This window comes from Quercus suber, unplaced genomic scaffold (genome assembly GCF_002906115.3).
Source record: "Quercus suber isolate HL8 unplaced genomic scaffold, Cork oak 2.0 scaffold_327, whole genome shotgun sequence".
NCBI lineage: Eukaryota > Viridiplantae > Streptophyta > Magnoliopsida > Fagales > Fagaceae > Quercus > Quercus suber.
Genome location: NW_027069780.1, coordinates 675,159 through 689,118, shown reverse-complemented (window position 1 = coordinate 689,118; position 13,960 = coordinate 675,159). Strand labels below are relative to the sequence as shown.

At 29.9% G+C, this 13,960-nt stretch overlaps 1 protein-coding gene across 1 annotated transcript; it reads left to right on the top strand.

Annotated features, from left to right (window-relative positions):
• Positions 1 to 647: 647 nt before the first annotated feature.
• Positions 648 to 1,136, top strand: LOC112031572 (uncharacterized). Its single transcript, XM_024064256.1, has one exon. It carries the CDS (start codon positions 648 to 650, stop codon positions 1,134 to 1,136), a length of 489 nt encoding a protein of 162 aa, XP_023920024.1.
• Positions 1,137 to 13,960: the final 12,824 nt, after the last annotated feature.

Below are 13,960 nucleotides of genomic sequence, written 5' to 3'. Positions count from 1 at the left end.
GTCATCAAAGTGGCCCAATCAGAAAGATGCATAGATAACAAGTCAAAATAATTGAAATTCAACACATATTCCCTAGTGTTAAAAATTAATGACTTCGTAAATCACAATTTTTAATCACAAGAATATTAGGTTGGCCCAAAGGTGCACCACTTTCAAGTGATTAATAAATTGGAATAGGATAGTTGATGGATATTCATGGTTGAGATTGAAATGGATACCCAAACGTAACGGACCAACTTAATCATGAATATTTTATTAATTAGTCCTATTAGGTGAAAGGGAGTCACCATAACTGTTTAATAGTATACCATAAGAATAGCCCAGAGGTGATCACGGTAATACTATTTATCATTGTTTAAACATGTGTTTCATTTTGGTTTATTGTTCCTTAATCGATAACTCTTAGCACTAATGTAGTGAGCATATATTATTACTTTGTTTACAGTATTAGTCCCTGTTTCACTACATTCGCATGCTTCATCTATTCCCATGCTAAATGAAACAAACTTCTCAGATTGGAAAGAACAGGTTCAGTTTCACCTTGGTGTACTGGATCTTGATATAGCACTTGGATCTGAGAAACCGTCTGCTCTTATTGATACAAAGCATGGGAAAAATCAAATAGACTAAGTATTATGTTTATGCGAATGACCATAACAAACAATATCAAGACAACACTTCCTAAAACTGGCAGTGCAAAAGAATTCCTTTCAAATGTGGATGATTGTTTCAAAATAGCTGACAAATCCCTTGCAAGGACATTAATGGCTAAACTTACCACCATGAAATTTAATGGTAAGCGTGGGATACAGGAGCATGCCATTGAAATGACTAATTTGGCTGCTCAATTAAAGACTCTAGGGATGAATGTGGATGAGTTTTTTCTCGTTCAATTTATATTGAATTCCTTACCTCCTCAGTATGGGCCATTTCAAATTAATTACAACGCTATGAAAGATAAGTGGAATGTAAATCAATTGGCCATTATGCTTAATCAAGAAGAGGCAAGACTCAAGCAACTTAAGCAACATTCAATTCATCTTATAAATCAAGAAGCTGAAAGAAAATGGAGGAAGCCTAAAAAAGGCTTAAAGCATGGATCACGCAAAGCAAGTGATCCTAATCCAACTAGTTAGCCTCAAAAGAAGGAAAATGGCAATTATAAATGTCACTTTTGTAAAAAGTTAGGACATTTTAAGAAAGATTGCCCAAAACGTAGGCAATGGTTCAAAAAAAAAAAAAAGGAAAATCTTTGATTAAAAGTTATATTTATGTATGTTTCAAATCAAACCTAATTGAAGTTCCTTCTAATACTTGGTGGCTTAATTCTGGGGCTACTACTCATATTTCAAATACGATGTAGAGATTTCTTTCAATCCAAACCATAAATCCAAATGAGAATTTTGTATTGATGGGAAATATGGTGAAAGCACCAATTGAAGTCATTAGTACTTATCGTTTATTTCTAGATACCAATAAACACATAGGTTTATTTCAAACATTTTATGTTCCTTCTCTTTCTAGAAATTTAGTCTCTTTGCCTAAACTTGTCTTGATGATATTTCATAAAATTTGGGAATCAAAGTTTTACTTTATTTAAGAATACCTCTTTGGTTGGTTTCGGTATTCTTTCTGATGATTTGTACAAATTTAACCTTCATGATGAATTTGTTGAAACCCTTCTCACCTTGCATCGTAGTATTGGTACTAAACGTGGCCTAATTAATGAAAATTCCTCAAATCTGTGACATAAATTGCTGGGACACATTTCCAGAGAAAGGTTAGAGAGACTAGTAAAAGATGTGATTCTCCCAAACTGATCTCAATGTGTGTGTAGATTTTATTAAGGGCAAACAAACCAAACACACTAAGAAAGGTGTCATAAGAAGTACAGAGCTTCTTGAAATTATCCATATAGACATTTGTGGGCCTTTTGATGCTCCATCTTTCGGTAAAGAAAAATATTTTATCACCTTTATAGATGATTTTTCACATTACACTTATATTTATTTATTGCATGAAAAATCTCAAGCAGTGGATGCCCTTGCGATGTACATTACTAAGGTAGAAATGCAATTAGAAAGAAAAGTGAAAATTATTAGATCAGATAAAGGCGATGAATATTATGGAAAGATGAATCAGGATAATGCCTAGGCCTATTTGCTAAACTTCTTGAAAACCATGGCATTTGTGCACAATATACTATGCCAAGAACACCACAACAAAATGGTGTAGCTGAAAGACACAATCATACTCTAATGGATATGGTTAGGAGTATGTTAAGTAATTCCACATTACCCTTATCATAGTGGATGTATGCTCTTACGACCGCTATATACTTATTAAATCGGGTTCTTAGTATGGTAGTTCCAAAAACCCTTTTTGAATTATGGCCACGAAGGAAATTGAGTTTAACACACCTGCATGTTTGGGGATGTTCGGCGGAGGCTAGAATTTATAATCCACATGAAAAGAAATTAGACTCAAGAAAAATCAGTGGTTATATTTCTGATTGTTCTTGAGTCTAATTTCTTTTCAAGTGGATTATAAATTCTAGCCTCCACTAAACAACCCCAAACATGCAAGTGTCTTAAACTTGGTTTCCTTCCTATCCACAGTTCAAAAAGGGTTTTTGAAACTGCCTTACTAGGAACCCAATTTAATAAGTATATAGTGGTCTTTAGATCATACATCCATAATGATAAGGGTAATGTGGAATTACTTAACATACTCCTAACCATATCCATTAGAGTACAATTGCACCTTTTAGCTACACCATTTAATTGTGGTGTTCTTGGCATAGTGTATTGTGCACAAATGCCACACTTTTCAAGGAGTTTAGCAAATGGGCGGCCTAGGCATTGCCCTAATTCATCATACTTTCCATAATATTCACCACCTCTATCTGATTTAATGATTTTCACTTTTCTTTCTAATTGCCTTTCTACCTCAGTAATGTACACCGCAAGGGATTCCACTACTTGAAATTTTTTACGCAATAAATAAATATAAGGGTAACGTGAAAAATCATCTACAAAGGTTATAAAATATTTTTCTTTACCAAAAGATGGAGCATCAAAAGGCCCACAAATGTCTGTATGGATAATTTCAAGAAGACTTCTTGTGGCACTTTTCTTAGTGTGTTCGGTTTGTTTGCCCTTAATACAATCCACACACATACATCAAGATTAGTAAAATTTAGGTTTGGGAGAATCCCATCTTTTACTAGTCTCTCTAACCTTTCTTTGGAAATTTATCCCAACCTTTTATGCCACAAATTTGAGAAATTTTCATTAATTAGGCTACGTTTAGTATCGATACTACGATGTAAGGTGAGAAGGGTTTTAGCCAATTCATCATGAAGGTTAAGTTTGTACAAACCATCAAAAAGAATACCGAAACCAAAAAAAAAAGAGGCATTATTAAATAAAGTAAAACTTTTATTCCCAAATTTTATGAAATATCCATCAAGATCAAGTTTAGGAAAATAGACTAAATTTCTAGAAAGAGAAGGAACATAAAATGAAAACAAATCTATGTGTTTATTAGTATCTAGAAATAAATGATAAGTCCTAATTGCTTTAATTGGTGCTTTAACCAGATCTCCCATCAATATGAAATTTTCATTTGGATTTATGGTCTGGATTGAAAGAAATCCCTACATCGTATTTGAAATATGAGTAGTAGCTCCAGAATCAAGCCACCAAGTAATGGAAGGAATTTTAGTTAGGTTTGATTCGAAACATACAGAAATATAACCTTTAATTAAAGATTTACCTTTTCTTTTGAACCATTGCCTATGTTTTGGCAATCCTTCTTAAAATGTTCCGACAATTTACAGAAGTGACTTTTATAGTTGCCATTTTCCTTCTCTTGAGGCTGACTGGTTGGATTAGGATCACTTGCTTTGCGTGATCCATGCTTTAAGCCTTTTTTAGGCTTCCTCCATTTTCTTTCAACTTCTTGATTTATGAGATGAATTGATTGTTACTCAAGTTGCTTGAGTCTTGCATCTTCTTGATTAAGCATAATGGCTAATTGATTTACATTCCACTTATCTTTCATAATGTTGTAATTAATTTGAAATGGCCCATACTGAGGAGGAGGCAAGGAATTCAATATAAATTGAACGAGAAAAAACTCATCCACATTCATCCCTAGAGTCTTTAACTGAGCAACCAAATTTGTCATTTCAATGGCATGCTCTTGTGTCCCATGCTTACCATCAAATTCTATGGTGGTAAGTTTAGTCATTAATGTCCCTGCAAGGGATTTGTCAATTGTTTTGAAACGATCTTCCACATTTGAAAGGAATTCTTTTGCACTATCAGTTTTAGGAAGTGTTGTCTTGATATTGTTTGCAATGGTCATTCGCATAAACATGATACTTAGTCTATTAGATTTTCTCATGCTTTACAGAAAGCCTTTTCTTCTACATTGCTTATATCAGTAAGAGCAGACGGTTTCTCAAATCCAAGTGCTATATCATGATCCAATACACCAAGGTGAAACTGAACTTGTTCTTTCCAAGCTGAGAAGTTTGTTCCAATTAGCATGGGAATAGACGAAGCATGCAAATGTAGTGAAACAAGGATTGATAAATAGTATTACCAATAGTATTACCATGGTCACCTTTGGGCTATTCTTATGGTAAACTAGTAAACAGTTATGCTGATTCCCTTTCACCTAATAGGACTAATTAATAAAATATTCGTAATTAAGTTGGTCGGTTACCTTTGGGTATCCGTTCCAATCTCAACCATGAATATCCATCAACTATCCTATTCCAAATTATTAATCACTTGAAAGTGGTGCACCTTTGGGCCAACCTAATATTCTTGTGATTAGAAAACTGTGATTTGCAAAGTCACTCATTTTTAACACTAGGACTATGTGTTAAATTTCAATTATTTTGACTTGTTATCTATGAGTCTTTTCGATTGGGCCACTTTAGTGACTACCAAAATGTATCAAAATACAGACTCCAAATCAAAATTAATGACCTTACATAAACATTAAATTAATGGAATACATTACTATAATACAGATATAAAAGTTTGTGCCATACATGTTTACATTGAAACATATAAGTCCTTTTTTTCATAAAAGACATCAATGAAATACCTGATAGAACAGTAAGTTATAATCTTGATAATATTAGTAGTTTATTACAATATTAAATAAACTAAATTCAGCAATTCAATATTCATTGTATTTAAAAGAGTGAACAGAAAAATTAATAAAAAAACAATAACTGACAATCTCAAAGTATAAAAGAGTTTATATCATAACTATTCAAGAATGTCAGATGATATTATATTCTCAATTTAGGATTTGAGTTTTTAACATTAAACATTAAAGTTGTTAATCTTTAAATAAACAATTAAATAGACTAGAACCAAACCAAAGTTATTAACTGGTAAAACAAAATTTAAATTATCCAAACTTGAACCATGATCATATAGAAGACGTTAATTGCTTTCACAAATCCAAAATCACAATCATGATAATGGAAACTATAATTGTTTATAAATCTTTTAAAGGAAAAACATGATAATTCTAAAATACAAGCTCTGATAGCACATGTAAAAATGTTTTCTTCATGTTGTTTGATTATAAACAACCATAATATAAATTCTAGGATCTTGAATTATCATGATTTCACAACTACACAAATTAATTGTAAAGCTTACCTTGATCCATTGCTGAAATTTTCTTAAGATCAAGTCTTAGTATAAAAGGCACTTAATTCTTATAGAATTGGTTTCCTCTCTTGAACCTCTTTTCTCTTTTACTAATCAATGTATGTGATGGGGTAGCTGAATGTCTCTTTTATAGGTAGAGATATGACCAAATTCTTTGTATTTATAACCTCGACTAGCCCATCAAAGTTGGAGTTACTTAGAAAACTTACTTTTCCATTAACCAATGTTTTAAGAACATGTAACATCTTATTAAACCATAACATATATGAAGTTATCAAATGGGACAATTTATTCTTACAGTCCAAAGAAAGAATTGAGTTCTTGGGATGGTGAAAATCTTCCAAATTCAATCAAATCCAAGGTAACTCTAACCAGTAACCCAACCCAACTTGTAGGGATTCAAATCAGGTGAGACCATTTTGTCAAGCCTAATAACAAATAGGGTTTATTCCACTACTTGAGTCTATTATTCAATAAATGATATCAATTTACATAATTGGGTATAATATTCTAATTTAATCAAAATTAATTCTAAAATACCAAAATAAATTAAACTAATAAATCGAAACAAAGTCCCAAAATACAAAGTAATTCAAACTAAAAAATTTAATATATATTATAATTTATAAACTACTAATAACATGGTTGGAAATTTTACACCCCACACCACTCAAACTTCAAAACAATTTTAGAACACAACCTAACTCATCAATTCACAAAACCAATCTAGGGTAGGATGTGCATAGGTCGGGTTAGACATGTGGAGGGTAATATTTTTAACCAACCCACCAATGGTGGGTTGGGAAAATTTAGTCCGCCGCTGACGCACCAAACTATAAATTCAACGGGTCTGTTGAAATTCTTAATGGTTTCAACTCAGCAGGTTGGACAAGTTGACAAATTCAATTGACTAGATTAAATTATTTTAATTAAATTGGATAATTTTTTACTCTCTCAAACAAAACAAAACAACAAAAAAAAAAAAAAAGGAAAGAAAAATTTTCAATTTTTATTAAAAATAATTACAAATATTACATAATTTTTATTGGAATGGCCGAAATTTTAATACATTAAAATGAAAAACATTTCAAAATCTGAAATTAGTTGTGTACAAGAGTAAGAATAATAACAAAATCTTAAAGAGAGTGACTAGAGTTTATTAGGGAAGAGAAATGTGAAAATGAAAAAATATATATAAAGAAAGAGAAAGAGATGAGAGAAATAAAGTAGATGTGTATGCGAGAGAAAGACATGAGAGAGAAGTCTGTGGGTTGGGTTGTGGTGGGTTAGAAATAACTTAACCCGTTATTCAATCCTATCTGCTAAATTATCTATTTAACTTGCCCAATCCGACCCACTTAATGGGCATACATATAGGGGTGTTCGCGGCATGGTGCGGTGTGGTTTGAAGCAATTTTTAACACCGCACTTTGCGGTGCAGTTTAATTAAAATCATAATTGCACCATACCTTATTTTTGTGGTTATATGTGTGGTGCGGTGTGGTTTGGAGTTTAGTCAAAACCATAACCGCACCGTACCTCATTTTTTCAGTCACATGTGCGATACGGTGTATAAGATATGGTTTGAAGTATATTTTTCAAATTTTGGGTTTTTCCTACCCAACCCAAAACTAATTTTTCCTTTTGTTTCGGGCCAAATTTTAAACTATTGAGCTAGTTTTTCTTTATTTTGGGTTGACTTTCTTAGTCAACACCTGCTATGTTATCAAACTTTTTTTTTTTTTTTTTGAAAATTAGGGTTATTAAAATATTAATAATATATTTAATATTAAAAATAAATAAATAAATTAATATCCTGCTATGTTATCAAACTTTTTTTTTTTTTTTTTGAAAATTAGGGTTATTAAAATATTAATAATATATTTAATATTAAAAATAAATAAATAAATTAATATATAGAGAGAGTGCAGTGTGGTGCAATTTGTGCAATTTTCTTATTATAAAACTGCAAACCGCACCGCAGTGCGGTGCACTGTTACTTGCAATGCAGTGTGGTTATATCATTTTACAGACAGTTTTGGTGCGGTTTATATGGTCCGGTGAACACCACTACATACATATGATAGGGTAGGTTGGTTCGGATCAGGCGGATTGACAGTTTAGTCATTATTATTATTATTATTATTTCTGCATAGCCCTATTCTAGGGAATTGTCATTTTTTTATTATAAGATTGAAGACATGGCCGGCGATACAGCAGAGTCGAAGTTGTGATGGACTAAAAAAGGCATATCACGAGAGACATGTTTTTACTCTTAGCCACCAAAAGGCCCAGACAACGTTAGCATCTGGGCTAGGAGACTTTATCCCAACCCAAGCAACAAAATGAATTTTTTTTTTTTTTTTTAAGGGCAAATTATGATTTTGGTTGTTCAAATATATTAGTTTAGTTACCCACATTTTGGTATTGGTATGGTGTCAAAATAGCCTATATAGTTAAATAATTGATAAAAAAAAATATACTAACATTATTAGCAAACGTATTAGTTTAGTTTTCATTTTTTTTTTTTTTTTTGATTTGTGTCTAAATAATTTTTGTTGTAGTGAGTAAAATACGCTGGCATCATTAACAGACATTTAAATATTGTTTTCTTCGGGTTGCCACATAATCTGCCACACGTCATTCATTAAAAAAGACACATGACATGGATGAATTGAGGGTGGCTCTATCGGTGCCAAGTGCCAACCATTGAGAAAAGTTAAACTTGCTTTTTTATGTGTTCGAGAACCAACTTTCAGATTTTTTTTTCTTTTTAAAATGATATTATTTAATTTGTAACACTTTAAATTTTAAAAAGTTGAGTTTAAAATATATAATTTTATTATCTCTATGTATTAAGAGAATTTAAAAAATTAGTTATGACTTCAAAAAAATATAAAAATACTCATAATCTAATTAGGTAATTTGTATTTTAAAAAAATAAAAGTAAGGTTAAATTGTAATTCAAAAAAATTCAAAAAAAAAAAAAAAAACTACAAGAAAAACTTTTTGAGAGATGCTATGTCCACAATATTTTTACAACAAATCACAAGTAATTAGCTGTTATTGGTTCAAATTTGAACCTAACAATAAGTTATTTTTTTGCCCCAACAATAACAACTAGTAATAACCTGCCACTTAAGATTTGTTGTAAAAATGTTGTGATGTCACATAATTTGCCATACGTTGTTCATTAAAAAAGACACATGACATGGATGAATTGAGGGTGGCTCTATTGGTGCCAAGTGCCAACCATTGAGAAAAGTTAAACCTTTTTTTTATATGTTCGAGAACCAACTTTCAAAATTTTTTTTTCTTTTTAAAATGATATTATTTAATTTGCAACACTTTAAATTTTAAAAAGTTGAGTTTAAAATATAAAATTTTATTATCTCTATATATTAAGAGAATTTAAAAAATTAGTTATGACTTCAAACAAATATAAAACTACTCATAATCTAATTAGGTTAGTTTTCAATTTTTGATATTGTGTCTAAATAGTTTTTGCTGCGGTGAGTAAAATATGCTGACATCATTAACAAACATTAAAATATTGTTTTCTCTGGGTTGCCACATAATCTGCTATACGTCATTCATTAAAAAAGACACATGACATGGATGAATTGAGGGTGGCTCTATCGGTGCCAAGTGCCAACCATTGAGAAAAGTTAAACTTGTTTTTTTATGTGTTCGAGAACCAACTTTCAGATTTTTTTTTTCTTTTTAAAATGATATTATTTAATTTGTAGTACTTTAAATTTTAAAAATTTAAGTTTAAAATATAAAATTTTATTATCTCTATATATTAAGAGAATTTAAAAAATTAGTTATGACTTCAAACAAATATAAAAATACTCATAATCTAATTAAGTTAGTTTTCAATTTTTTGATATTGTGTCTAAATAGTTTTTGCTGCGGTGATTAAAATATGCTGACATCATTAACAAACATTAAAATATTGTTTTCTCTGGGTTGCCACATAATCTGCTATACATCATTCATTAAAAAAGACACATGACATGGATGAATTGAGGGTGGCTCTATCGGTGCCAAGTGCCAACCATTGAGAAAAGTTAAACTTTTTTTTTTTTTTTATATGTTCGAGAACCAACTTTCAAATTTTTTTTTCTTTTTAAAATGATATTATTTAATTTGTAACACTTTAAATTTTAAAAAGTTGAGTTTAAAATATAAAATTTTATTATCTTTATATATTAAGAGAATTTAAAAAATTAGTTATGACTTCAAAAAAAAAAAAAAATACTCATAATCTAATTAGGTAATTTTTATTTTTAAAAAATAAAAAATAAGGTTAAATTATAATGCAAAAAAAAAAAAAAAAATATAATCTAATTAGGTAATTTTTATTTTTAAAAAATAAAAAATAAGGTTAAATTATAATGCAAAAAAAAAAAAAAAAACACTACTAGAAAAACTTTTTGAGAGATGCTATGTCCACAACATTTTTACAACAAATTACAAGTGATTAGTTGTTATTGGTTCAAATTTGAACCTAACATTAAATTACTTTTTTGCCCCAATAATAACAATCAGTAACAACTTGCCACTTAAAATTTGTTGTAAAAATGTTGTGATGTCACATAATCTGCTATACATCGTTCATTAAAAAAGACACATGACATGGATGAATTGAGGGTGGCTCTATCGGTGCCAAGTGCCAACCATTGAGAAAAGTTAAACTTGTTTTTTTATGTGTTCGAGAACCAACTTTCAGATTTTTTTTTCTTTTTAAAATGATATTATTTAATTTGTAGTACTTTAAATTTTAAAAAGTTAAGTTTAAAATATAAAATTTTATTATCTCTATATATTAAGAGAATTTAAAAAATTAGTTATGACTTCAAACAAATATAAAAATACTCATAATCTAATTAAGTTAGTTTTCAATTTTTTGATATTGTGTCTAAATAGTTTTTGCTGCGGTGAGTAAAATATGCTAACATCATTAACAAACATTAAAATATTGTTTTCTCTGGGTTGCCACATAATCTGCTATACGTCATTCATTAAAAAAGACAGATGACATGGACGAATTGAGGGTGGCTCTATCGGAGCCAAGTGCCAACCATTGAGAAAAGTTAAACTTTTTTTTTTTTTTTTTATATGTTCGAGAACCAACTTTCAAAATTTTTTTTTCTTTTTAAAATGATATTATTTAATTTGTAACACTTTAAATTTTAAAAACTTAAGTTTAAATATAAAATTTTATTATCTCTATATATTAAGATAATTTAAAAAATTAGTTATGACTTCAAAAAAATATGAAAATACTCATAATCTAATTAGGTAATTTTTATTTTTAAAAAATAAAAATAAGGTTAAATTGTAATTCAACAAAATTCAAAAAAAAAAAAAAAACTACAAGAGAAACTTTTTGAGAGATGTTACGTCTACAACATTTTCACAACAAATCATAGGTGATTAGTTGTTGTTGGCTCAAATTTGAACCTAACAATAAGTTACTTTTTTTCCTCAACAATAACAACCAATAACAACTTGCCACTTAGGATTTGTTGTAAAAATGTTGTGAAAATGTTGTGGACATATCATTTCTCAAACTTTGTTCCTAAAAATTAACACACTCTTTATTTAAACTAGCATTATCACATGCGCTTTGAGCGTGCGATGAGGTTTTTTTTTTTTTTTTAGTATCATAATTTTTCATTAATTCTTATTTAAGTTTACACGTTTTCTTATTAATATTATGCATTTAGAATTAATAAGTGGATTGTCCTTTAGTTTTGTCTTTACTTAAATATAAACGTATAGGGGCATTTTTGAACCAAAAAATTGAAGATCCTAAACAAGAGAAGTCCCTTAAATAATAATATAGATATATCTCAAGCTTGTTTAATATATTTTTTCCCTAAAAACTATCATATACTAAACCCAGTAATTTACTCCATTTCAAATCTTAAATTTTAATTTCTTAAAAATTCCTTACCATATAACCTCACTAATTGTAAATTTCAAATTTCAAATTTCAAATTATATTAAACCCAAAAAAAAAGCCTCATTATAAGTGTGAGTGCAAATGCATATAATGAGGATAGTTATTATTATTATTATTACTTTGTCTTGGTTGTGCTAATTACTTATTAGTCAACAACAAATATAAAAGTTACCAGGCTTTTTTCTACTCTCGAAAAGCAACAATAATTTATTAATAAAAAAATCAATTTTAACGGGTACAGTTCAGCACCCGTTAATATAAGGTTTTTTTTTTTTTTTTTAAGTGTTTGAGATATATTAGCCCATTAGCATAGGCCCAATTCTAGTTTTACTTTGTGTGCAAGCTAAGTCTCCTACTTGTACTAGAAGCCTATTAGTCTAGGGTTTAGTCTACTATATATACAAATGTTATGATTCATTGTAATACAGGATTTGTACTACACTATAATATATTATTGATGTAGTCTTTTAGGGTTTCCTCCGTGGATGTAAACCGTTAGGCTAAACTACGTAACCTTCGTGTGTTATTGTATTCTATACTTTATGCTTTTGCTTCCACATCCATGCTAGCATATGCTACATGGTGTATCAATGCTAATATTTAACATGGTATCAGAGCCACCTTCTTGAGACCATGGTTTTCTGTCTTTACAGTATATTTAAGAGGAATCTTTGTCTTCCTTGTTGTTTTTTCGCTACGTTCATCTTCTTTGGCTTCCTACTGCTACTGTCAAAACTCTCCGCTATAGTCATGCCACCATTAGAAGTCGCATCAACACTGCAAGACCATTACTTTCCTCAAACTACCGTCACAGAGCCAAACTTCATTTAAGGGATCTTCTCAACTTTATCAAATCTCAAGATTTCATCAAGCTTCCATCTTGAATTTGAGTTCCATCTTGAGTTTTGAGAAGGGGTGCTAGAGATATATTAGCCAATTAGCATATGCCCAAGTCTAATTTTACTTTGTGTGTAAATCAAGTCTCCTATTTGTACTAAAGGTCTATTAGTCTAGAGTTGAGTCTACTATATATACACATGTTATGATTTATTGTGACATAAGATTTGTACTACATTATAATATATTATTGATGTAGCCCTTTAGGGTTTCTTCCGTAGATGTAGACCATTAGCTTGAACCACGTAACTTTTGTGTGTTATTGTATTCTATACTTTATGCTTTCGCTTCCGCATCCATACTAGCATATTCAACATAGTGTATCAATGCTAATATTTAACATTTAGAAATGATATGTCCACAATATTTTCACAACATTTTTACAACAAATCTTAAGTGGCAGGTTGTTACTGGTTGTTATTGTTGGAACAAAAAAGTAATTTTAGTATTAGGTTCAAATTTGAACCTATAACAACTAACCACGTATAATTTGTTGTGAAAATATTATAAAAATATTATGGACGTAGCATCTTTTTTTTTGGTTGAAAACCAGCAATACCAGATCATGGTTTTGCCTTCCGGATTTGGAGGGTGTAATTGGAAGCCAAATATTAGAACCAACCCTCTGTCTTCTAAACACTATATATACCCTCACAGAGCATACCCATATCTCCACATCAAATTCAATCATCATAGTCAAGAAACAGTGAGTGAACAAAAGTCAAAAATATGTCTTCATCAAGCACTGCTGTTCAAGTCATACGTTGCAAAGGCACACAATACAATATACCACTTTTTTTTTTTTTCCTTTTTTTTCCTTTTTCAAATGTTAGTACCGTAAAGTGATTAAATTCATAATTTTTTAATAGTTTAAATTTTTGAGAAAGTTGGTAATTTATCACGGTATTAGAGTAAGAGATTTTGAATTTGATTATCCTTGAGTTTACTCTACCTCCTATTTAACATTTTGGAACAATCATTAATTTAACATCAAATGACATTCTTGGTTGTTGTTGTTGTTGTTGTTTAATAAGAGTTTTATTAGTCATATGGTTGTTTAATAGGTTTCTTTTCTTTCCATTTCTTTGTTGTTTTACCATTTTTTTTTTTTTTTTGATGAACACATTTGATTATATCAACTTGTTCCCTTGTTGTGTGCTTAAAAGAAAATGCTAAATCTTGAGACGTTTCTAGTCTTATGCGCTATGTGTGGTTTCTAGGAGACAGGACAACTGCTTTGTTGCTTTTTGTCCGTCCCCAAAGATAAATAATTTTTGGAAGTGGGGTAATATTATTTGTGTGCCAATAATGTTAATTAATACAAAAAAATGTTTTGCTCCCATACTCTTGCGTGTTTTACACAATCGTAAGGAAAAGCTCTTGC

What these genes read in the sequence shown, in the direction of transcription:
- LOC112031572 (XM_024064256.1), top strand. Translation starts at nt 648, where the DNA reads ATGACCATAACAAACAATATCAAGACAACACTTCCTAAAACTGGCAGT.